Raw genomic sequence first — 26,497 nt, 5'->3', positions numbered from 1 at the left:
CGCAAGCAGCGTAACGGAACTCGCGAATGTCAGCTCGTCCTCTGCTCAGCGTGAGAGTCGATGCCATTATAGTCAATAATATGGCATTTTATTTTCTGTCTCTCCTATTCCATAGCTTCTTTCGTCTAAAACAGTAGGGTTAAACCCTAACCGCGAAGCCTAACCAAACCATAACCAAATCTGTCTTTTAGATCGCTACCACGTTGGAAAGATAACGAGCGCTGGCATATAATCGTTAATGATGCCACTAAAGCCGCTTTAGACTCTATGAAACCTTTTCGTCCGATGAGTCGAATTTACACTAAGTACTGATATTGATGCTTTGAAACCTTATATTTTCTATATGAGGGAGTACAATGTCGTGCTGAAATCCTTAAGGCTCAAAAAAAGTTCCAGTAACCATGGCAACTGGTTGTTAGTAGGGGTATCTGGTGGGCGTGCTGGGGGTGAGGGCAAGCAGTATGGTCGCGAGTTATAATCCTTATAAGTACATAGTTTGATCAAATTATTTTTTGATGTTGTCAAGGAAATGTAGGCAGAAATTAGAAGGGTGGAGGGCAATTCCACTATGAGGTCTCTCTTCGTTAATATTTTTCTAGTCGGCGGAAGGAAGATGGAAGGGAAGGGGATAGGATTCCTTTTACAAGGTACAGATTTATTTGACTTTAGGTCTTGTATTAGGATTAATGATTACTCTTTTTACATGTGGGAGGAATGGGAATAGTTAAAGGGGAGGATGCTCGAGCAATCAGGAGAAAGGAGTTTTGGAGGAAGGAGTATGGGAGAAGCTCAAGTTTTAGATAAGTGTTTTAAGCATGATTTGATTGCTCTTGGCTTTCGTCATTTTATTTGTTGTATAGGGCAGTTGTTGCTCAAATTGTGAGGTGTGGATGTATTTTGGTGGTTTTCATTTCAGTGTTTCAGTAGTGTTTCGTAGACTTGGGGGATCCCACCAAAGATAGAAATTATCAAGAGGACTGATCAGTAGATTGTAATATACAGTACGTAATATTCCGCTGGTTTACAGAGAGATGTTTGGAGTGATGTTGAGAGGCCTAGTGGATATTTTGCTCAACCTCTCTGACCAAATTTTCTTGTACACGATGTAATGCATGAAGAAACAGCAGCAGTGGACAGACTTAACCGAGTCGTTAGTTGGTCTCTATATGAGCTTTTTTCGAACGCGACTACTGTTTGTTTTCCTTTATTGGTATTGTGAAGCATATATTACGAACAAAACAGTGTCTTTTTCAGAAAATCAATTTTTTATTCTTTTTTAAGTTATTATGGTATCAGCGTTTTGACGCAGTTTGCAGGTAACTCACGTTCAGTCCACGGCCAGTAGTGAAGGAGAGTCATATATAGATGTAAAAAGCGTGACGCGACAGGGCCGGCGGAGCGTTTTTGAAGTTGGCCCGGCAGTTTTCGCGCGCGCGAAAATTTTTTTGACCACGCCCACTCAAGACAGTTTTTAATTAACTCGCACAGAATTAACTCACTCGGAATTTAAAATTTTCCAAAAAATCTTAGCCTACTTTCATTGTCCGAAACAAATTCGTTTGCTACTTCTAAAAGATTTAATTTGTCTAGTTCTTCTTTGTATGTGCTCAGCGTCATTAAATGATTTAGTCTCTCCTGCCCCGTTGAATTCCGAAGATAGGATTTAATTCTTCTCATAGTAGAAAAGGATCTCTCGCTTGTAGCATTTGTGGCAGGTAGAACTAAAAGTAAAGAAGATACAGTGCAGATTTGGCGTAAAAAGTTTTTCTCGTTTGGCGAAAGATTGCGTAGATATGTCAATATATCGTTAATCATCAGGGGATTTGCCGTCAACTGCAAAGTTACATTGTAGTATTTCTAGCTGTGCTGAAAGCTCTTCTTTGTCAAGATCGGCGCCATAAAACTCTGTAGTCTCCATCAATTCACTACTGTAGTCTTCTCCCCTGCAAGCTTTCAGAAGAAGATTCTCTAGGTTTTGGTACACTCTGAAGCCGGGCTGATCGCAACGTGCCTGGATTGACGACACTGTTAAATCTACAGCTTCAAAATATTGCCTGCGGTAGTGTTCTTCAATCGACAGGCTATGATAGCCTTCTCCGCTACCAATTTCAAATCGCTCTGGAGCTTTTCGTTTCCGGGAAAGAACAGGATTGAGCGTGCCAGTAGCACACCTTAAACACTCTGTATTTTCAAAAAAAGCGGCAAAATGTTCATTTGTTCGCAGCGCTTTTAGAGTTTTGATTGTCATCTTGGCTACAGAGTGGCCTTCCGCAGCTGACAAAGTCTGCTTTTGAAGAGTTCTGCTCAAATTATCTGTTAGCTTCAAAATCTTTTCCGAGAGTTTCAAGCCAAAAAGCATGTCATATGTAGACATTTGGGCTTTGACGCCAATGATTCTACCCTTAACTTCTGGGACGAGCTTGCTCTCTAGACATTCGTCCCACAGTTTCTTTAACACTTCGTAATTTTTAAGGATGCTGACAATGGAGTCCGCTCGAACTGTCCATCGAGTAGGGCAAAATGATCTTATGCCTGTGCCCTCAGCGTGATCTTTTTCTCTCACGTCTGCTTTAATACGGTCAAACATACTGTTTCTTTTAGGAGAAAATTTCACTAGTTTTGTTATTTCATATGCATTTTCGAGAGACGATTTACAAACTGTAGACCTTTTCAGAGTGTCTCCAACAGCAAGATTGAGAGCATGGCCAAAGCAATGAACAAACACAGCGCGACGTTCTTCCTCAATTAATCGCGTCGCTACACCTGTTTTGGAACCACTCATACTTGACGCACCGTCATAGCACTGGCCACGACATCGACACAGTGAAACATTTAAGCGTAGGAGAGTGTCCTTTATAACGCGAAACAGAGTTTCAGCATCTATGCGGTCAACTGAATAAAGTCCGATGAAATCTTCCTGTACCTCTAAAGCATCAGTCACCCATCTAATGCATATAGTGAACTGTTCTTTATTCGAAATGTCTGTGCATTCGTCTGCCATTACGGCGAAACACGCAGACTTTTGAATCCTCTTGCTAACATCTCTCAGAATACGCAACGCCATAATTTTCAGACATTCATTCTGAATGTCGTGCGATGTGTATTTGCAACTTTCCTTTTTCATCCATTCTGCGATTAGCGGAACGTCTGTAGCTCTGAGCAAAAGCAACTGAGTAAAGTTGCTTTCCTGGTCTCCTCCGCTCCCTCGCAACGCTAAGCCTTGGCGGGCAAGAAATCGAAGATTCTCGAGAATTCTTACGAAGACTTTTCGGTTCACTTCTCTTTGCTTACGAGTCTCTTCACTAAACGCCTCAGCGATATCTCTTGTTTGTCTTGGCAAAACTACTGCTTTGACTGCCTCTCTATGACACTCGGAAGACTGATGCTTTCGAAACGCCGTAGTCGCTTCTTTCCAGTACGTGTACCCATTTTTTATAAAGGCTGGATCTCTTCTTGTACTGGCCATCAGTTTCTTACCGTGAGAAGCAGTCATGCAGACGTGACAGAATGCCGCGTCAAGGCGGATGTCATAATGAAGCCAAGAAAATTCTTCGCACCAGTTGGAACGGAAGCTTCTCTTCACGATGTTTGCTCCGGATCCAAACGAACGCTTCGGACAAACAAACGAAGTTCCAGGGTGAAAGATCGGCGGAATCCGGCTAGAATCCGTAGAGGGCTCAGTGGCAGCCATGTTAGACGACGTTGTGCGCTAAGACACGTGTATATGTACACTAATCCGCTACACGTGATATAGCTACGGCCAGAACTGCCTAACGTCAATATAATTTTTTTGGCTTTACAAAATGTTGGTCCGGCAGCTGCCGGACCTGCCGGACCCGTCGCGCCGGCCCTGCGCCAGAAAGGGGTCGTAAACGGTATTCCACACAGGCATTGCGTTTTTCATAGTATGGACAACGAAACAAGTAGCAGCACTGACCATTGGTATGTCACGGCATGTCTTAGGCCATATGACTTCTTCCGGTGACCGCCTGCATGACGTCCGTGTCTCAGCGATCCGACCCGGACAAAGTTAGTCGTACACGCCCATGTTTGAGCTCTAAGTGTGGCGTCAATGCTCCTTTGCGACTACCATTTGACCTCAAATCGCGTACCCGAGAGTGCAGCTGAGAATGGGATAGCTTTTCCTTGAAGCCTTTCAGGCCGCACCCACGTAGTGACGCCTCCACGTGCTCATGCACGCGCCTGTCTTGAGCGGTAGCAGACACTTCATCGTCTTTCATAATATACAACGAATTAGCGCTGTGACCACAGGTGCATCGACGCTGTGTCCCCTACACCGAAATTGACATTGGTAGCGTACATCTGTTGATGCGAACTAAAAAAATCGGGTGGTACACGTCATATGTCAAAGAACGCGCTCCACCTGCTACTTTATAAATTCTATAAAACTCTATCAAATAATAAAAAAGAATATGAAGGAAAAATTGCTTTCAGCAAACATTTATTTCTATTGCATTTTTTAGGCGTCAGAGAGTTGGCGGATATATGGCAACAGTCGCAAGTCCACGCTCGGTAATCTACGCTCTGTTTCCCTATACGTTTGAAACTTCCCACGCAGTTGAATGCAAATGACGTTTGGAGTCTGCCGTCTGAGGTTTGCTGGCGTTTACGGTAGATGGCTGTCAGTGCAGAAAAACGCTAGAAGGATTCTCTGCAACAAGGACAAAACCTCTCGTTGACTTCCGAATGGGACAAAAGGCTACAGAAGCAAGTAGTTCACGTGAAGAACAGCAGAGGTCAAATTTGGGTTTTGTAAAGAAGAGGTGGACGAAATAATCAATTTTCGCTACCAATAAATGAAAGGCGGGAACTCAAAAGTTCTTCATCAAGCACGAGATTCGCGTACCGAGCTCATATTCTTGCAAACACTATCAAATTATTGCATAGGTCATTCGACGTAATTATGCTGGTATTTTTGCTAGAAGGATTGAAGATTGGCTGAAGCAGTCTACTTTCCATAGCGTACGACATTGGAAAACCCTGTTGATATGTAAACTAAGTATGAACATTTTCTTTCATAGAACAAGGTTCCGGCCTTTCGAAGCAGGCGGTAAGCTGGTCTGATTCAGCAAACTAGCCCGTGCGAAGACGCTGAAACCGAAGACGCTTCTGCCATACCTCCCACCGACAACCCCTTCACAGACAGCCCCCGCCAAGAATCTCTCCACCGCGAAATAAGAACCCTTTCTTTGATCTTTGTTTTTTGTAGTCTTTTTGTACGTTTTTGTCAAAATACCGTAGACTCTGGACTGAAGGCGCTTGCGCTTCAAAGCGTTGGTAACAAGAAGATGTGCGCTTATACGATGATGTGCTGTCACCAGAAAAGTGGTCCGCCCGAAAAGTGGTCCCCCCCGACGGCTTTTCTTGCCTTCGAAAAGTGGTCCGGCCTACCGAAAAGTGGTCCGGGCTCGAAATTGCTCATACGCGTACTCTTCGCGATGTACATCGACGACAAAATACGCGAGTGCACTGCTCGTGCGCATCCACTCCCCTTCGCAACGCATGTACGATCTTCTTCTATGCAAGGCTTCCGTGCGGACAAGGTAGGACCACTTTTCTTTGAGCAAAGAAAGTGGTCCGGACCTGCAAATACTTAGCAGAGAGTCTTGTGCATGCTCCAAATAATAAGGGGGTGGTGATACAAACCTCTCAATAAGGTAAAATAAACTGACGTCGACAAAAATATCAAAAATGTGGGTAAGACCACCTTTTTGCCCCCGGACCACTTTTCTGGAATAAAAAGTGGTCCGGGGCCACTTTTTTCTGGAATAAAAAGTGGTCCGGGGCCACTTTTACTGGCATAAAAAGTGGCCCTGGACCACTTTTCTGGCCGGACCACTGACAGTGCGCTTGTAGTGCTTAGACATGCGCACAACGAGAACAAGATGGCAGATGCTGAACGGAGCGAGTGGGCTGTGGACGGCGTTATACGCGGTGTCCACGTGTACAAATTTGTCTGGCAGCCTGCAATGGGAGAAGTTTTGCTGTTGCAAAGAGAAATTGGCAATTGTCATGACCGCTACTCTGTTTCTCTAAAGAAAAACAGAGAGACAGTCGGCCATGTTCCTAGAGAGATGTCGAAGTTTGTTTGGTTCTTTCCTCGCCTCGGCGGACAAGCAAGGGCAGAAGTCAATGGCAGAAGAAGGGTCTAGAGGTTCCTTGCCTTTAAACATTTCGCGTAAAGAAAAAGCTGTGCCGACAACTGAAGGCGTTCTTAAGTAAAGCAGACTAAAGAGATAACATAAAGCGACACCAGACTATTACCCTAAAGTAGTCTCTTGAGAAACGGAAACCTATATCATGTCAAATGGATTGTCTTCACTCCCATCTCCGTCAACGCTTTCGTCGTCGCAATCCTCGTCGCAATGTTCAACATAATCCTCATCAACGGCATAGTCCTGTAGACCTGCAATATTAATTTGTTCGTCCTCTGAGCCATCAACGGCGACCGATATTCCGCATTTTCTGAATCCTCGAGTAATCATCTCTCAATTAGACGACGTTTCCGTCCACGCGTCTCCTGTGCATTGGGTAAGCAGAACTCTCCGTTCGCTAGCAGTGATTTTTTCCCTGCAGGTATGCATCTCTATTGCTATGGAGGTGTTTTGTAGCCAACTTGTGGACTGCCGCTTTGAAGGGAGCATTGAATATTACGTCAACTGGCTGGACTAAACCATTTGCTCTTCCAGGAACGAATTCAAACTCCGTGTTGCATTCTTCATTAAGCATTTTGACAATTCCTTCGGTTTTGTGTACTCTAAACTGATCAGCAATGAGGAGCATTTAACCATCGCAGGAAGGCTTCCAATTATTTTGAATCCAGAATGCCATTCAATTCTCGTCGCACCAAGCATTTTGTTGGAAGACGACAGAAACTCTTCCATCGTATTTGACTCTTTCTCGGAGAGTAATTCTTTGACCAGTGCCGCGAAAAATGACAAGAGGTTTGACGCGTGGTATCCCGTCAGCAAACAGCGTTAGCTGAACTGTGCACTGTCTCTTGTCTAGGCCAGACAAACCTCCTCTGACCCAGACCGTTTTGCTACCCTTGTCAGCATACGGCGCACAATCTGTGGAGCAAAATGGAAGAGGGGTTTGGTCAACGTTACCAATGTTGCGAAGAGTAAATTTTCCAAGTGATGATAAGACATCACTTGTGTTCCCTGATAAAGCTCTTTCACAAATACCTTTATGAAAGTGTCGAATAGCTTCTACTTTATCGCTGGCTGTTTTTGAGAAACATTCGTCGGTCGACGCAAGCTGATTCCAAACCGGAATTTAAATACATCAAACCAAGAATCAGAGAATGAAAATTTGGCATCAGGTTTGACTTCTGCTAAGATTTTTCGAGCTCGAGACCGAAACCACCACGATTTCACCTTAAGACCTTTACGTCTCAGCATCTTGTAATCATCATAGCTATAGCTTTGCTTCCATTTCTGGATACAAAGCACCCCTGGTCGTTTTGGCTCCTTGTCTAATGTAGAATAACCCCGTTTTGTCAGTGTTCCAGATGTCCTTTGCCTCGTATCCTCGAAGAAGACTTTGCAGTCTTTCGTGCCAATTTCTGACAGTTTCTTCTGAAACGCCTCCGGCTTCACCGCTGACAACAACTTGCTTGATATTGTGACGTTTCTTAAATGATTGCAGCCATCCATTTGATGCCTTAAAATTGTCGGCGTTCAGTCTTTCTGCCAGAATGCGCGCTTCCTCTTGTAGCACGGGGCCTGTAATAGTTTCGTGCCATGTTGTACCAACGGTAAGCTGCTTCATGCACATCGCTTATGCTACCTTCGCGGCGTCGTTTACGATCGAGTCGAGCGTTGGTTTCAAAATCTCTTTGAATGGTTTCCTTTCCCTTGATAATTGACTGTATTTGCGCAAGCCCGCACTTGAAAACCCTCGCGATCTTCCGGGAGCCAGCTTCTGGGTATCTTTGGGCGTACTCGATGACTTCTAATCGTTGCTTGAGGGTAAGCTCTTGTCGCTTTACTTTGGACATTTCGGATCGAGCGTTAGCACGCTTACCTGTAATGGAGGAGCAGCCACGTGTGTCTTTCAGTTGCGTTCGTTTTTTCGAGGTTATCACGCTTATTTAGCTGAATTGACACCGGATTTAGGAGAAATTCTGCAGGTGCACATAGAGCTAGGCTATGTGTACGATCGATATGCAGAGGCATTAAAGAAAGATGGGATCGTGGTTGGACACCTTCCTCGAGAAATTAGCCGAACTGCCCATTACTTTCTACAGTGCGAAAGGAACTCAATTGAGTGTGAAATCGTCGGTCAAAGGGTGAACCGCGGACGTGGACTTGGACTCGAAGTGCCATGTCTCTACAAATTCATCGGAAGAAAGGATTTTGTAGAGAACTTCCTAGTTTGATTGGTAGAGATGACTAGATGGCCGTAATGAAGAGGACTGCAGGCAAGGATTTGGTCCAAATTTGGTGGCCGCTCTAAGTAATGAACAGGTCGCCGTATTATCCAGAAAAAATAGCTATACTCTCTGTTAAGATTAGCCTGGACCAAGCGAAAATGGCCGGATAAAGCAGGTGACAGTTTAAGTCAGGTGACCGTAATAGCAGGTTTCACTGTACTACTTAAGGTTTACTGCACTGTGATTACGCGCTGATTTTTAGATTGGCAGGGAATGCGGACTCTCAAAAACAAAGATTTTGAATTAGTTTGAAACATTGGCAAAGCACTTTGAGGCAGTGGAAAATAAGAGCGTTTCGGTTTTCGTCTCAGGGTTTGACAGCGACTAGGCAGAGTCCAGAAAGGTTTTTATGGCCTGCCCCAGGTGAATCCTGTCCAGTCCAAGTCTGAGGAGTCAGACAAGCTCACTATTGAAAGAGTCATGAACGCAGTGGTTTTTCTTTGCAACTCTTACAGACTTTGGCAAAAATCACGTAAGAATTGTCGGGAAATGAAAAACTTTATAACAGAGGCAACTATAGATTCGCTCGTTCATTTAAATTGGCATGTGCGAGCGCCAGCGAAGCATCGCCATTAACATGGATCGGTTGAATTCTCTGCTAGACGAGTGTGATCCTGCACAATTCAACATCAGTGATTTTATTTTTGCAACGCCATCAAGAAACGAGGCTGGGGCCTCTGAAGGCAACCGTGGTCGGCTGTACTAGCAGCCGAGAGTTCAACTACGCAAAGGATTCCTGTGGTCAAGAGCTCTCCTTGTTCACAAAGGACCACGTTTTCAAAATAGCAAAAAATTTAAAAAGGCTCCTGTGGTGAAACTACACTTCTTGCCAACAAACATTGTGAAGGAAACGCTGGAAGATATAGTGATTCTTATGATAAAGGTGATTATCTCAGGGTTGTTCATAATCCTGTACTGACTAAACATTCAGAAGGCGAGGTGAAGTCGGTGATTTGTTAAGCAGACCCTAACACGCCGCTCAAGAGCCCCGGAGAACGAATACAGTGCATCCCACGTCCGATCGAAAATGAGCGTCACTTACTGTTTTACTTGCGTTAGTATTATTTTTCTTTGCAAATAAAATGCAAACCTACTTCAATATGTTCTTTGGTCTTTCCTCTACCTGCCGCGATGCCTCGTTTGACGATCATTAATTTCAGATTTTACCTGAGCGACGCGATAGTAAGCTTGCCTTCGACCAACGTTAGGCTATTTTTGAGACAAACGTAGTGATTTCTTTAGCAGCGGCTAATTGCAACACCTTTATCGCTTAGAGTTATTCGAAAAATTTTTGGGCTTTCCGAAACCATTCGTTTGTCGGCCGTAGGGCGATTTTTGCGCGGGGCGTGCCTAAATTACGTTAGGGTAATGTGTGGCTAAACGGAACGACCTCCGCCTATTGACTTACCGCAGCATGATAAAGAGATAGCTTGTTTCCGTTCGCTTTCGAGCGTTTTTCCCGAACAAGCTCAAATTGTCGACAAACGTCGAAAAGCACATGTAGCAGGACCCAAAAAACGATAGAGCATGCGCGACCCAAAATGACGTCACGAGACTCTGGCCAACCAATAAACCGAAAAGCATTCTGTGAAATGTTTAGGTAAGGCCTACAGGCTTCGGGCAAGCTTCGCTCGAAGCCTAACACACGCGCAAACGTATAAACTTGGTCTGCGCAACTTGCCACGAAAAACGAAGAGGGGCCCATTTAGATAATGGGCAGAGAAGTTGCAGATCCGACGTTCGCTAATTAGTTACGGTCCTCCGCGTCGATGCGAAAGGCGTGAACACATATTCGTATGTAGCACAAAGCTTACCTTTTTGTAAACATTCGGTTTCTCGCTTCAGCTGAGGGAGTTGGCGCGTAGGTGGAATTTTTTCCGCGCCTCCGATCTCTTCGCATCTCCTATGGACAGCTCAAACGAGTGCATTTCCGCGTTGAAGGAAGGTTACACTACCCGATCTAGGACATCCAGAGGATTGGCCTGCCACGGAAGAGTCCGTTTGTACACCGGAAAGGATGCGCGTCAGAGAGGCTTCGCCCACGATGTTTCGCTTTGCTATCGCCACAGCAGCAGGCAGTTCGACGAATCGCTTTGCTGCGCGGCCGTTTTTAGTAATATCGAGTGTGCTGGTCGTCTTCGCCTTTGTCCACAACGCTTGAACGAAGTCTTGGACGATCTCAGTGATGCCGTATCGCCCTATTTGTGCAAAAAACACAGCGAGGACATCGAATCTATGCCCGACGTTCTGAATCACCCGCGTTACACCCCCCCCCCCCCCGCCAAAACGTGCTGTACAGGTAGGCGTCGTAGCACCGGCGAGGAACCCAGCTCAGGTGAGTCGAAAGCGACATCCTATAATTTTTCAGCAATTCAAAAGAGATGAGTCTAGCCAGAGGAACGCGCCCATCTCTTACCCAATTTGCTTGAAGCAAAACTCCTGCGGGCAAAAGAAGAGCTGATCGTCGCGCGTGGCAGGATACAGGAATTGGAAGTAGAAAATCAGCAACTCCGTGATGAATTGGCAAGAATGAAGTCTCAAAGTAAGGAGTACAATAATATATAATTTTTATCTTATAAATAACGTACCTTACAGAGTCGTTCCCGGAGCTATTCAGTGACTTTCAGACTGCACTCTATAGGCATCTTAGCGCCCATAAAAACAAGCTTTTATAATCCCACCGCAATGAGGAACTTTTGCAAGGAGATTGCCCCAGGATTGTTCGATCAGCTAGAAAAAGCCATTACCAACAATTACCCTGAAAGTGACAAATTAGCAAACCTTCGTCAAATACGCGTCGTCAGTGAACTCCATAGACTGGCCTACTTCAGCAACCAGGTAAATATAATTCTATAAACAAAAGTAAATTATTATGTCAAACGCATAGTTCGAACTTTAGGCCAAATGGAGCGTGAGCATTTCAGGCATGCGGCGATCTCGTCGACCTTGGTTCCTTTCGGTATAACAGGCAGCGTTTGTCTAAAGTCTCCTGCCAGTATTAGAGGCAGACCTCCCATGAGTGTGTCGTTGTTGCGAATATCTCGCAGAGATCTGTCTAATGCCTTGAGAGCTTTTTTGTTGTTCCTAGTGCATTCGTCCCATACCGCGACTTTGGCCAGGGAGAGAAGTCGAGCTCTCGTTGTGTTTTTTGGAACGGTGCACGTGGGACGCTCGTAGCGCGCGATGTCGAGAGGTAGCTTGAAAACGGAGTGAGCTGTTTTGCCGCCGGTGAGAAGTGTTGGGGCAATTCCGGAGAAAGCCACAGCAAGAGCAATGCCGCCTTGCGATCGTATTTTATCAAGGAAAAGATTGAGCAAATAGGTTTTTCCTGTTTCTCCTGGCGCATCGAGGAAAACGATAGAATTGTCGGGACCTCGAGCGACGTAAGCAAGTAATTCTTCGTAAATGTGTCTTTGGTCTTCGTGAGTGAGTGTTCGCTCGTTGTCAGTCGTTCCTGCATTTCAGCAGTGTTATAAAAGTATTCAGCGGCAATTTCTCTAGGAAGGCTGTCGTCTTCTTGCTCAGAAGAGCGATCAGGACTGGGCAAGTGGTAATCGCTAAGTGGCTTTCCTTCCGGAAATGAAAGCAGCTTGTTTTCGATGCAAAGTAATGCTTGATTGCAAATTGCGTCAGTGTACGGTAGCTTGTCTGCGATGCGCTCGGAGGAAATCTTGGGCCATCGCTTCTTTGTGTTGTTCCCATAGACGAAGAGGATCGGAAATTTCGAACATGTGAAGCATGATGGCAAACATGTCGCGAATTTTGTAAGGACGATCGGTGACTGTTGCTTCTGTGAGTGCCAGGTGCCAATGCTGATCATCGGCGAAAAGTCCGCGTTCCCGGCACGCTTCGGCGTACGTATCAAAAACGGTACTATCTACTGTTCGTAATTCTGCAAAAGACGTCGGTCCTCGAACGTGAAGGAAAAGAAGTCGCAAAAGATAGCATTCGGTGTTTTTGGGATGAACCGTGTAAATGCGTCCTAAAGTTGTTGACTTTCTAATGCCGTCAGTTTTGGGCACGAGGTGACCTTGTATTCTTCTCTGCCACTTTTTTTCACCCATCTGTAGTTTCGCGGAACGTCGATGTACAGTAGAGTTTTGGCAAAATCGTCAGAAGCGCAGAGCTGGAAGAAATCTGTCAAAGTCGTAGCAGGAGGTTCTGCTGCACGGTTCGGGGCGTTCTGAACGCTGAAAACCGTTCTCTGAACGTTTTTCAGATGGATTTGAAGTTGTTCGACTGCTGGAAAGTGGTTGTGAATGGCAAATTGCAGCATGCGCCAAACGCCTTTGTTTGTACTAATGTATCTCGCTATTTGGTACCGCGTAATTTCGTTGTTCCTGTGCCGATTTGCCAAGCCGACGACAGCTTTGTCTTTGCCCTTGTTCAAGTAGGCCATGAGGTATTTCAGCGCGCAGCATTCGACGTTCACGTGGCAGTCGAAAGTGCGAGATAGAAATGGACTCTACGGAACGACCCACCTGTTGTCGACGTGAAATCTGCCTATGGTCGTTTCTACTCCACCGTCTCCTGGAGATCGACGTCGGTATAGGGGAGATGTGATGGTCTCGTGCAAAAACTGTCTTGGATAGTGTTTGGTGCATTGGCCGTCTTTCATGCAAGGAGATCTTGTGACGAACTATTAGATATAAAACAGCTGAGTAGATTAAGCTCCTATATAGATGTCCTGCACGAGTCTAGATAGCACTCTGTAAGCAATAGAGCACAACGTAAACACGCGTTAAATGGTGTCAGGAGTCGATTCGATATAATCAGCAATGGCACAAGGAGGAGATGGAGGCGCGCGTGTCCCGCAATTCGTATACCACAACGCGAAGCAGCCTTCGGAGTTGGACCTCTCCGATCCGGCGTACAAAGGACAACACCGGAAACTGTTTGCTTGTGAGTGTAAATACTACGAAATCGCCACGAACTCAACACGCGACCTGAACCCGTGCGCGTAACTGCACTTTTGAACATCATCGGAGGCGAAGCGGTGCAACCATAGATAGAAAATGGAGAGGGATAGGCAAATCACGTGATCACGTGACTAGTCGTGGTACTAGGCGTGTCTCCGTTGCGATGGACGCCTTCAAACGCGGTCTGGAGTCGTTCATTGCCGAAGCTGTGTGCACTACGTATTCTCCGCGTCTCGAGACGGCTACGGAAATGGCGAAAAAGCTCCTGAATCAGCTGGAAAGATCCGTCTGTGCATCGCCAGTGAACACGATCGTATCGACGATAGCAGACTGCGTGAATTGCGGTGTGGGCGGCGAGACGGCTTCTATCCGAAGGGAAAAGGCATCAATCGCCTTTCAGGAGGCATCCGCCACGGCTCTGCCGCTCAACTGGGAGTGTTTGCTTGCGTCCATCGAGAGCTCCACGTCCGACCGCCTCCTAGAGCAGTCCGTGAGTGATAACATTTATAAGGCGGAAATTTTGAAGCAATTCCGGCGTGAGGGTGGTGACGGTGTCGGTGTTGCGTGGCAGGGACCTTCGGAAATCGAAATATCCAGCGATGAATTGAATGCGCTGAGGGACATGTGCGGGTTCATTCCGTACCAACTCCTCCGTAAATTTGGGTCGTCCGGAAAGAACGATAGGGAGGCGTTTTGGACAGTGTTGGAGCGGCTTATACAGGAAAATGCTGCTGAGGATAACGCTGGCGATGACGTCGGGGATAGTATCGATTCAGCGGCTTGGATTCGGCGGGCCAATCGGGCTAGCCTTTTCAAAGTGAGCGATGAGGCTTTCGATTTCTTTGTGTCAGTGGAGCGACGACTGCGGGATCTTCTGCCTCTAATGACGCAGAGCAACATTCAAGGCGTCCGCGAACAAATCACCGAGGCGCACGACGTACTCCTCTTCTGGCAGGGGCTTACGCCCGACGCAGATTGCCCAGAGCAGGAGGAACTGTTGCATGAAATCGTTTCCGTTTTCGTTCGTATTCGCGGATATTCAATAGCGGCGAGTTTGTTTGAACAGTATAAAAGGGAAAAGGGTGTTAGAGTTGCCAAGAGCAGGAGCCTAAGGAAGTCATTGCTTACTGATAAATAAAGAACGATGTGCCGTTTAGGAAGTGCCCCCCCTCTCCCTCTCCTGTCCAGCTGTTCACTCCGACTTTTTTAGAATTTTATTTATTCGGCGTTTACATTTTCTTTTTTGGCGCTTCGGAAGAGGGTCGTGGGCAATCACCTCTTCAGGGTAATGTAGTCTCTTCCGACTCGAATTGCCTCTGACAGGGAGAAGAGCTGCCTATCCTTGCTGCCGCAGTGACATAACATTCACGGCAAACTCCTTGACAGATGGATCGTCCGACCGGCCCCCACGTGCTCTCTTCTGGCCGAAGAAGTTTTTTCAAGAGGGTCTTGATCGACGTGGGCACTCAGGAAAAAGCATTTCTCGGATCCCTCTACAGTAAAAATGTAGCGGACCAATTCAACAAAGGAGCGAACTAATAGCAGAAAGTAAGTGCATAAAATACATGCTTTAGTATATGCGATCTCCTTACTTGTTATCTTCCATCCTTCTAATGTCTCTTTACTGAGCTTCCGCAATGCCTTTTCGCCTCTTGTCAACCCAGGGACAGCATCTACTTGGGATTCCCAATCGCGTAGGTAACCCATAAATTCCTTTTTCCAAAAACTGTAGAAGCGAAAGCAAAACATGCATCCAGCACTGCCAACAGTACGCAGTAAGGGCCTGTTACCTCTAGACGACCATCTGTAGCGCTGGTGTAGCCACGTCGATCCGGTTTAACTGCTCGATGGGATCGAACGTTTAGGCAGTCGAGCACCCTATCGAACATTCGCACGAATTGCGCTGTCTCCTCCGACCCCGGTATGGCGTAGTGCCCGAGGCCGTTAGCCACAATTGAGCTCAATACCTCACACAGCAATTACATTCAGAATAGCGGAGAAATCGTTTTACCTGGGCAGCGAGGTCAACACGCACACGTGAGTACGACGTGAGCTCGATGTGCTCGAGCTTCAGTCGAGGTAGGATGGTCAGACCGCTCCTGTCAGCTGTTGACCGGCATTTGTCGTAGAGCTCCCTGATATGTTTCCACGTCACGAATTTCTCATTTATCTGACAACCCCAATATATTATCGAAAGATGACACTATTTCTTACCGTCATTGATCTTCGACTGCTGTTCGGGTATGAGTGCGACAAGCAATTCCTGGTCGTCTTCATTAGGTGCGGCACGTCGAAAAAGAAAAACAGCCAACGAGGGTGACCGTAGCGATTGACGGCTTTGTTGACGAACGCATCCTCTTCCGGCGACCAGTGCTACTTAAAAAAACTCCGATTGCTTGCCGCCCCGTCGCAAGTGACCGCAATGACGTAGAATCCGCACATCTCTAGTTGGCGGACGGCCTCCCAACAATAGAGTGCAGATCACACGAACGAATTCCTGTGGCATTAGATGCTAATTACTGCCTTTCTGTTCAGACCAGTCTATATACCTGTTGTTGGGAAAAGAGCGTATGGGAACTTCAACGACGTGACCAAACCACGAACCATTAGTCCCAGAACGTGCGTCGCCACCATTCATCGCGTGGGCGTAAACGACGATGTCACGACATGAAAGTCTTTCCTCACGCGACATCGAAATCCGCTGACAAACGTACCTTCGAAAAAGCTTTCGGCACCCAGTACGAGTCGGAGAAACGACGATTTCGGAGATAAATGGTGTCCAATATCCGGGAATCGTCAACATTAAGAGAGACACACATAGGACCACGCAAAATGTATGGAAAAGGACACGTGATCACCTAAGTTGCCTATCCCTCTCTATTTTCTATCTATGGTGCAACTCTACGAAGCTTACGTATGGGAAGATCCCGCCCAAAAATCCGAAATCGCGCGAGTGCTAGCGATGTTCAAAAGCTACTGCATGCCGGCAGTCGATGTCACCTACGAGAAGTGCGTTTTCAACACACGGAATCAGGGGGAAGGTGAAACGCGCACAGGGTACATCACCGAGGTGGTCAAGTTAGCAAGCACCTGCGACATCAAAGAGGAGCGCGACGCACGCATCTGTGAGAGACTCTTCCACGGAATTCGCGACCACACCCTGCGACAGAAAGTCATGGACAAAGCCGTAGACCCGCCTCTCACGCTCGACGAAGTAGTCACCCTGTTACGACGTAACGAAGTCACGCGTTTTCGCGCGCAAGCGATAACAACGGAGGAAGCAACACTTCACGTCGTTGAGAAAGAGCCGCGGGGAAAATGGTGTGGTGGGAAGAAATCAGAGAAGTGGGACAAGACGCCCACTACTCAAGCATCGAAATCGCCAGGAAGACAGACGACGAAGCCAGATTACAGTAGTTGGGGTCCGAAATGCACTTGGTGCGGATTGAACCATCCGCCGAAGAGAGCAGAACGCCCAGCGAGAGAGCAGACCTGTAACAAGTGCAACAAAAAGGGTCATTACGACAGAGTGTGTCGATCGAAAACAGCGGACGTTCATCAGGTTGACGACACAGTGGAGTACGTAGAGCTCAACACGCTCACGATGCCGCAAGGAAAACGGGCAACGGCTATGTATCGACTCGCATCCGGGTCTCACAAAGTGTCCTTCCAGATAGATACGGGAGCCTCCGTTAAAATATTGCCAAAATCGGATTACGCAAAAGCCACGGCAGATAAAACGTGCGCTCGACTTGAGAAGACCATAACTGTTTTGAGGATGCACAACAACACGGAAGAGAAGGCAGCGGGAGTAAAATTGCTGATTACGCGTCATGGACACACATACAGAGTTGCTTTCTACGTCGTCCAAGGTGCAGTAACGCCGCTGCTGTGTTTCAACGCCAGTGTGAAACTGGGGTTGTTGAAAATCACGGATATCGATGCCGTGAATGTGATAACGACCGACGAGGCAAAATCGAAGGTCAAAAGCGATCCGATTCTTGATCAGTTTGCAGACGTATTCGCACCGATCGGGAAAGACGCTCTTCCATGGAAGTACAAAATTCATATTGACAGCAGCGTAACACCCACGGTAGCAGCTCAACGGAAACTGCCAGCAGCCATACGAGAGGATGTGCGAGCTGAGTTGAAGCGAATGACGAACAATGGAATTATTGCTCCGGTATCAGATCCGACGTCATGGGTATCATCGATGGTGATAATCAGAAAACCATCCGGAAAATTGCGAATTTGTCTCGACCCGTTGGATTTGAATAAAGCCATTCAACGTCCACACTATCCATTGCTAACGATGGATGAAGTGTCTACGCGTCTCACCAACGCCAAAGTGTTTTCAGTGCTCGATGCAAATACTGGTTTTTGGCAAGTTTTGCTTGTAGAGGAATCAAGTTTCCTCACAACCTTCAATACACCATTTGGACGGTACCGATGAAAGAGAATGCCGTTCGGTATAAGCTCAGCTCCGGAAGAATGGCAACGCCGGATGCATGAGATAAGAGAAGGTCTGCCAGGAATCGAAGTGATAGCTGATGACTTCTTAGTCATTGGGGCTGGAGAAACGATGGCAGAAGCACAACGCAATCATGATGAAAATCTCAAGAAATTCCTTCAGCGTGCAAAAGAGAAAGGAACCTGAAGCTCAACCGAGAGAAAACGAAGCTGAGACTGACGGAAGTCAATTTCATCGGTCATAGGCTGACGCCAAACGGGGTATCCCCCGATCCAGCGAAAATCGAGGCCATTATGAAAATGCCGCAACCGACAGATGTGGCTGGTGTCAGAAGAGTATTGGGAATGGTGACATATCTCGCAAAGTTCTTGCCGAATTTGTCTAATGTCAGCGCCCCGCTCAGACAGCTGGAAAGATCCGGTGTCGAATGGTCGTGGGGAGAAGCGCAGGAAAAAGCTTTGGAAGAAATTCGAAAGCTCATTACTAGTGCACCTGTTCTAGAGTATTATGATCCGTCCAAGACGCGCACGTGGCAGTGTGATGCAAGTCAAAGTGGACTAGGTACAGCTCTACTACAGGAAGGAAAGCCAGTGTGTTACATTTAAAGAGCTCTGACGAAGACGGAACAAAACTACGCGCAAATAGAGAAGGAACTGTTAGCAATCGTCTACGCTTGTGAAAAGTTGGATCAGTATATCTACGGAAGGCGTGTGATGGTCATGACCGACCACAAACCACTGGAAAGCATCGCCAAGAAACCGAAAGCACAAACACAAAACCGTCTTCAACGCATGCTGCTGAGACTTCAACGCTACGAACTGGAGATACGTTATCAAAAGGGTACTACTATGTACCTAGCCGACACCCTCTCAAGAGCGTACCTGCACGAAGGGGAAGCTGCGACATGGCAGTGGAGTTCTGTTTGCAGTTGGAAGCAGTAAACCCCAGTGAGGAGCCGAATATGCAAGCAGACCTAATGAAAGATATTCAAGCTGTAACGCCAAAGGATGCAGAGCTACAGGCTGTAAGCAATCTTGTCAAAGATGGCTGGCCAACAGCGCGAGCAGAAGTCCCAGAGGCAGCCCGTGCGTACCACACCTTTTGTGAATGCCTGACGTTACAAAGTGAATGGATATACAAGGATGACATGATCGTCATACCACAAGCACTCAGAAGTAGAATGCTCAAGAAAATTCACAACTCGCATCTTGGAATGGAAGGCTGCATTCGACGGGCAAAGGAATCGCTCTTTTGGCCTGGAATGGGAGCAGCCAGGAGGGGTTGATCGTTAGCGCACTAGACTGCCAAGACCATCTAGCGAAACGAACTTTTTTCCGCAGTCGCTCATCATTTTTAGTTCATGGATGTGGTCCTTCTCAAAAATGAAGTCGCTGCTGCCAGCTACAGACTTGGCGAACCTGTAGCTATCGAGCACGACCACTCGTATAAAACACCTCCGTTCTCGCAGTTGCCATTCCGGCTTTTAGATCTTTGCAAGATATTCCGCTGCATTAGGTGATGGAGCTTCAGGCCGTGACTCGTGGCGCTGTTCGTTTTTCGTTTTTCATACGAAAAAAAGTGATGAAATCTTTCGACACCCAAGTTTGCCGCTCGGATGAAGCGAACTTGAGTGGAGCTGGTCTGAGTCCCTCTTCCAAACATTGTCGTCAAAATCCGAGAACCGCTGGGTCTCGAGATGCTCTGCCTCCCGTGTAAGAAGAGTTTGTTGCCATGGAAGCCATATGGACGTCGGAAGACGATCTCAACTCGTTTCGCCTCGTGCCTAACCACCTGACAGTTATCAAATACAGTTATCAGACTGCAGCAGATGAGTTCACGGATGGAGACGCTGAATCGATGTTACGATGCGGTAAGTGTAAAGTTCGTTTACTTTTGATCTCAATTTTCTGAGTCAAAACGTCAGCTCGTATAAGACAGAGACATGCTCATTATCTCCTCCCCTGTCGTTTATGTTCTTTAGGCGTCAAGCTAAATTTTAGATACCATTCCACGCATAATGGAACTTGAAATGTGCATAATGGTGAATGACAACTAGTGCTGGCTAAAAAAACAATGATTGCCCAAAAAACGCATCAAGGGATAGCTAAGTATTTTATCAAGGAACTCTAGATAAACGGCTGAGCAAACATGGCTTGGAGTGTTGGTGTGGCGTTCGATCGCCTAAACAGGCCGTATGTTTGTGAAGGATAGAGAAAATTAGGCGCCACGAGCCATGGCAGGCATTACAAGAGCCAAAGGCAAAGATTTCAATAGATGGAATACGTTTATCAAAAAGCAGCGAAGGTCACGGAGCTGTTTTAGGTACAGACAGCTAAGTCCGTAAAAAGAGCCCCGAATATTTCTACTGAGAAAAGAACCTTCGCCCTTCTGTTTAGGTGGTAGAAAAAGATTCGTTAGAATGTAGAAAATCGAGGTTCAAGAAAGGGCGTGGCTGCCTAGTGCGCTAAAGATCAACCCCCTGGGGAGCAGCTATACGTGATTACGTGTCCAAATGCAGTACCTGCAACACGTATCGTACGGAACAAACCCGAGAGCGGTTAATGCCGCACGACGTGCTAGAGAGGCCTTGGGCAAAAGTAGGAATGGATTTGTTCCACGTCGACGGAGCAGATTACGTGATAGTGGTGGATTACAACTCAAACTTCTTCGAGGTCGATAAACTCAAGAATGCGCTATCATCGTCGGTGATTCACAAAGTCAAAGGATATTTTGCTCGACACGGCATACCTGAGACTGTGATTAGTGACAACGGTCCTCAGTTCGACAGCAGTCAGTTTAAGAGTTTCGCAAAGGAATGGGGTTTCGAGCAGAAGACCTCATCTCCACGATACCCGCAATCGAATGGGAAAGTCGAGAATTCGGTGAAAAGGTGCAAGTCAATCATCAAGAAATGTCTTACCGCGAAGGCAGACATTAACTTGGAGTTACTGGATTTTCGCAATAAACCTACCGAGAAGATAGGCTCATTACCAGCTCAACGTCTTTTTGGTCGTAGAACCAAGACACGTCTACCGACGTCGTCGCAGAAGCTAGCGCCGCAAGCACCGTCACCACAGCAAGTTGGGAGTCGGGTGGCCTCAGCAAAAGAGATTCAAGTAGAAACATACGACAAGAAGTCAAAGGATTTGCCGCCGTTGAACCCGGGAGAAAAGGCGCATGAAGAGACCGGGCGACAACGAGTGGTCGTTGGGAGAATGCATGAAGCAGGTTGGAAAGCGTTCGTATCTGGTGAAGCCGGGAGCAAGTATCGTCGAAATCGTCGAGAGTTGAGAGCGACGAAGGAGGATGGAACTTTCGCCGAAGAGCCAGAGTTGGAGATCAGACAAGGCGAAGCAGAAGCAAAGGCAGGGCCAACTTCAGCACGCAGCATACCCGAAGAACCGGAAGAATCAACTTCTCAACCAACGGAGGACTCGGAGAGAGTCAGAAACGAAGTTCAAGAAACTAGAGTCACAAAGTCAGGGAGAGTCAGCAGAAAGCCTAAATATCTGGAGGATTACGTCACGAAGTGATCCAAACTTGAAAGAAAGGGAGATGTGACAAACTTGTAGATATAAAAAAGCTGATGAGATTAAGCTCGTATATAGATGTCCTGCACGAGTCTAGATAGCACTCTGTAAGCAATAGAGCACAACGTAAACACGCGTTACAGATCTGGGATTGAGTAGGCCGCAAGGTCCGTGGATCATGTGCTTGGGTATTGTTGCGAAAAGGGAAATGTTGAAGTATAGGAGACCGGGCCGTGTTTCACGGTGCCGGCAGCAGGGCTGACAAACACTGCGCATGCTCGCCCGCTAGTGAGGTAACAATAGGGGTTAGCCAATCAGTGCTCAAAGACGCGTTCTTCAAAATATTTTTGGCTGGGCCAAGGTCTAGAAGCCCTAGGAAGATGTGAATGTCACATTATCGCACGGGGGCACGAAAAAACTTTTATTTGAGCCTCGACGGGTTTTTCATTTACGTTGCGGATTAGCAGATAATCGACCAGAAAGACAATAACCCGCCTGTAGCTAGAGAACTTGGGCCTCCAATTTCGCGAATAATAGCTGAAATTTCACGTACGCTTAGGAGAATTTTACTATCAGCCTCGCATCTGATTTGGCGAGAAAATTTAGCGAAATAAGCTCGAAATCCCATTTTCGCGGGTTCGCGTTCTCCGCAGCTGACGCCAACAGTTCGCCTCTCTTGGCGGCGAGACTCACACAGCATGTTCGGCATTGACGTACGCTGCCGTGGACGAACAGCGAAGGACCTCACGTGTACAGTCAGACATCACGGGCGTAAAGTATCACAATTGTGTTTCCTTTTCCTGTGCCCCAAATCAGACGGCGTGAGCCCTTTCTTTGTTCCTCCACGGTAGCGTACGTCAATGCCGTACATGCTGTGTGAGTCTCGCCGCCAAGAGAGGCGAACTATTGGCGTCAGCTGCGGAGAACGCGAACCCGCGAAAATGGGATTTCAAGCTAAATTTTCTCGCCAAATCAGATGAGAGGCTGATAGTAAACATTCTCCTAAGCGTACGTGAAATTTCAACTATTATTCGCGAAATTGGAGGCCCAAGTTCTCTAGCTACAGGCGGGTTTTTGTCTTTCTGGCCGATTATCTGCTAATCCGCAGCGTAAATGAAAAACCCGTCGAGGCTCAAATAAAAGTTTTTTCGTGCCTCCGTGCGATAATGGGACAGTCACATGTTTCTAGGGCTTCTAGACCTTGGCCCAGCCAAAAATATTTTGAAGAACGCGTCTTTGAGTACTGATTGGCTAACCCCTATTGTTACCTCACTAGTGGCGAGCATGCGCAGTGTTTGTCCGCTCTGCTGGTGACGGCACCGTCTCCTCCCTGGCATCCATGTTGGGAATTATACGGGTCCGCATTCCACTCTATATATAGAACCTGGCACCGTTTCATTCGGGTCCTCCAGACGCCATTCCTATATATAGAAGCGTGGACCGCGTTATTCGGGGCCAAACGTCGCGTCTCTATATAGGACGCTGGACCCGGAAAACACGGGGCCAAACAAAATAAGATTTTTGTTTGGAGTCACCGGATTGGGGACCCGTACAACACGGGGCCAAACAAAAAGAGATAAGATTTTTCAATGGAGTCCCCGGATTGGGACCCGTACTACACGGGGCCGGCAAGGGAAAATAGGGGTGCAGCAATGCTTCAAACATGCATAGGGTCATCACATTCTCTCTTTAATTTTCTAACAAGCGAACATCGAAAACAGCCACGAAAAGTACACCGAAAAAACGAGTTTATCAGTCCGAGTAAAATCCATCACATTACATTACCGGATTTTCCTTTGCTGTTGCGCTTATCATTTTTGACAAGACGACGGCATCATCGATTTGTCCATTTGCGTTTCTGCCATGCCTCTCTTTCCACATGAATTCATCTAAGTAAGACGGCAGCATTTCTTTTGTTGTCCCCATCATTCGTTTCAGTTTTGCTTTAACACGAGCCCAATAGGATTCTACTGCCTGGGTGTGCGCTCCTCTTGTTGGGTCCACAAAGTGACACCGGTGGTTCAACGTCTCATGAGTCACCACAGTTGGCAATCGAGCTACCTGTCGGTATGCTGCCCACATGTCCGAATGTATTATACTTCCAGGCAGCGTGTGCTCCTCAATAATGGGCAGTAGCGTCAAAGCATTTCGAGAGGGAACCAGCGTCATATAACCCTGTCTCATTTGGGTGTCATACATTCCAAATACCCACTGTGGAATACGAGCAGGCGCACGACCTCTTTGATAAACTTTGATACTATACGTATAGGCAAAATGCTGCAATATACAAGAGCCAATATCGTTGCAGCTTACTTTACTGTTATGATCAAAGAGCGATTTGTCTATTTGTACGATAACGCCAGGTCCACCGAAAAGAATAGGCTCGCCAAGTAGCTGGCTACTGCACACTTCTCGCAAGAAGTTATAGAAATCGATTGCAGTTTTGACAGAAACTTGGGCGCCACAGTATGACCGAATATGAGTGACAGGAACGTTGGCTGCCCAGCAAAATAAGAGCTCGACGCACGTGGGTAAGGTGAGCTTCGATTTCGAAAAGAAAGATCCATGTCGAATTGAGGTCTTTTTTCGACACGTTGGGCAGCGCCAGAAAAAACCATCTCCCTTCGTTTCATCCTTTGTCTAAGTTTTGTCTTTCTGGCAATGCGTGCAAGTAACCTTAGACGCCAAGAGTTTACGCTGTTTTAGAAAATCGATAGCGTCTCCCAACGATCCTGCCGCGTTAGCGAGTTGTCGTAGCATTCTTTACGCCACCAACACTGAAGCAACGAAGCCAGTAAAATAGCAGGTCCTAAAGCGCGCTTTCTTTTGTCCCTACGTCGCGAACGTGAACGGAAACGTCATACGGAAGTGGATCGAAGCTGCAGCGAAATTAGCCAATCAGACTCTTTTGGGCGGAGAAAGCGTCTGGGCGGGAAAATGCCCGCGCTGTCCGCGCGCGGGCATTTTTGGCTCGACGTCTGCCAAGTTGCCATTTCGGATCGACATTTTGCCCTGAACATGAATGCAGAAGCAGTGGATGCTCTGAAAACAATAGAGAAAACGGTCAATTTCTACAAAGACAACAGCCTTCTCGCAAAAGCAAGAAGATGCGATTGCGGGGAAGAAATGCATTGGAATCGGCGCACCGACGTAAAGGACGGCTTTACTTGGAGATGCCCAGCAGCACAGTGCCGGCGAAAAAAGTCCATTCGCCAGGGATCACTTTTCGCCGAATCAAAGTTAGGTCTTCCACAGATGCTACAACTTACTTACGCATGGGCTAATGAAACGCGTGTGAGTGGCTTAGGAAAGTTTCTGTCGAACCCGATTTCGGCGAAAGCCGCACTATCCTACTATGAAATGATTAGAGAAGTCTGCAGTGGAATCATTTCTAAAAACCGCAGTAAAATATTCCTTGGCGGGCACGGGCTGAAAGTCTTCCTTCACTCAAAAGTCGTCAAAATCAATAGTTCGGTACGTAAATAATGCTAACTGCATCCATTTTCGAAAAAATCAATATTTGAGTAGACGGAAGGCGAGGAGAAGTACGTCGTTGCGTTGTATGATCCGCGTCTGAAGCAATCCTACGTGGAAATTACAGTAAACGTGAAAGCAGAGGCACTACTTTCGACGATCGCGGCGCATACCTGCGAAGGTACGCGCCGACTCGATCGCCGTCCAATTGCCGGGGGTTGCGATCGAACGGTCGCTTATCCGCTCCTACACGTACTGCCGTTCGTGTGACTTTTCGGGAAAAGGAGCAATGAATTCCTCGTGGGGATTGGGAGGCCTCTTGGAGAAAGTTGGGCTCCGTCTATTCAATCCGAATGGACTCTCCTCGACGAGGAGACCACAAGAAAAAGGCCTATAGGAATAGTGTATAGACGAAAAAGGACTATAGGAATAGTGTATAGAAGAAAAAGGCCTATAGGAATAGTGTATAGAGAAAAGGCCTATAGGAATAGTGTATAGAAGAAAAAGGCCTATAGGAATAGTGTATAGAAGAAAAAGGCCTATAGGAATAGTGTATTCGCTCGTTTACTTAAGTTTTGAAGCAATTGCTATTGTCGTCGCTCGTTTACTTAAGTTTTGAGCGTATTGCAAGTGCTGTCGCTTGTTTTCGTAAGTTTTGTAGGCAATTGCAAGTGCCTTCGCAAGTTTGCTTCAGTCAATCTCTCAGATTGTTATCATTTTCAGACGTCTTACTCTACTTTACGTTTTCTTCATTCATATAGGCCTTTTTCTTCTATACACTATTGCGATAGCCCTTTTTTCTTCTATACACTATTGCTATAGGCCTTTGTTCTTCTATACACTATTGCTATAGGCCCTTTTCTTCTATACACTATTGCTGTAGGCCTTTTTTCTTTTCATCATCGGATGCTTGTGGAATTATTCCGGTGTGACGGAAGCATTCTTCTCTCCCCGATGACTAATGCTGTTTTTTCTCCCCGCCATACCGGTAATTTTAGTCTTACCCCTACTACGGTTGCAGGGTGAAGATGAGCTGCAAGAAACGGTTCGATCGTCAGTCGCCCCCGGACTCTCTTGCTGACGCCAGGAACTTGCTTCCATGTCCTCAGATAAAACAGGCTTCTCTTCAGTATCGCCAAATACCATCTCGAAACAAGAAAGTAGAAGGCGAGCTTGCTCTCTGACCGTTGCGGGCAGGTCATTTTGGCAGTCGTCAATAGAAAATATATGACTGCTGTTCTAGAGGGTATCCTCGATCAATCGATCTGTAAGTCCAGTAGCAACAGAACTGCTCTTGTAAGTGGGAAAAGGGCAGATGTTTTTTCTCACCTCGAAAAGCAAGTCCATTAGCTGTTTGTGCGCTTCAGGACGTACTGCTCGTTCTCTATTTGTCAAAATATCTCCATCATCATTATCACTTCCTTCCATGGTGACCTTCGATGAGCACAGAGAGCAGTTGCACTTTTGCTGACAAATATCACAGCAATAGGTTCCCGACCCTTTTGCCCAATTCATCTAGAATTAAGTTCCGGCGGCATATGATAGTGTTCAATGCGTACTTTTTCATAGTGCTGTCTGCTGTCCTCAGTTGTTTTTCATGATAGTAGAGGCAGGCAGTAGATGGAAGACCGTCGCGCCCAGCTCT

The 26,497-nt window shown here is 46.7% G+C and overlaps 1 protein-coding gene across 1 annotated transcript; it reads right to left on the bottom strand.

Annotated features, from left to right (window-relative positions):
* Positions 1-1,807: 1,807 nt before the first annotated feature.
* LOC136187377 (zinc finger MYM-type protein 1-like) lies at positions 1,808-3,851 on the bottom strand. The gene has a single exon (XM_065974956.1). The coding sequence runs from the start codon at positions 3,689-3,691 to the stop codon at positions 1,808-1,810; it is 1,884 nt and encodes a 627-aa protein (XP_065831028.1). The 5' UTR covers positions 3,692-3,851.
* Between the last annotated feature and the right edge of the window lie 22,646 nt (positions 3,852-26,497).

This window comes from Oscarella lobularis, chromosome 5, assembly GCF_947507565.1.
Source record: "Oscarella lobularis chromosome 5, ooOscLobu1.1, whole genome shotgun sequence".
In the NCBI taxonomy this organism is placed as follows: Eukaryota; Metazoa; Porifera; class Homoscleromorpha; order Homosclerophorida; family Oscarellidae; genus Oscarella; species Oscarella lobularis.
Note: the sequence above shows the minus strand (reverse complement) of the source record. Positions and strands in the feature narration are given on the sequence as shown.

What these genes read in the sequence shown, in the direction of transcription:
- LOC136187377 (XM_065974956.1), bottom strand. Translation starts at nt 3,691, where the DNA reads ATGGCTGCCACTGAGCCCTCTACGGATTCTAGCCGGATTCCGCCGATC.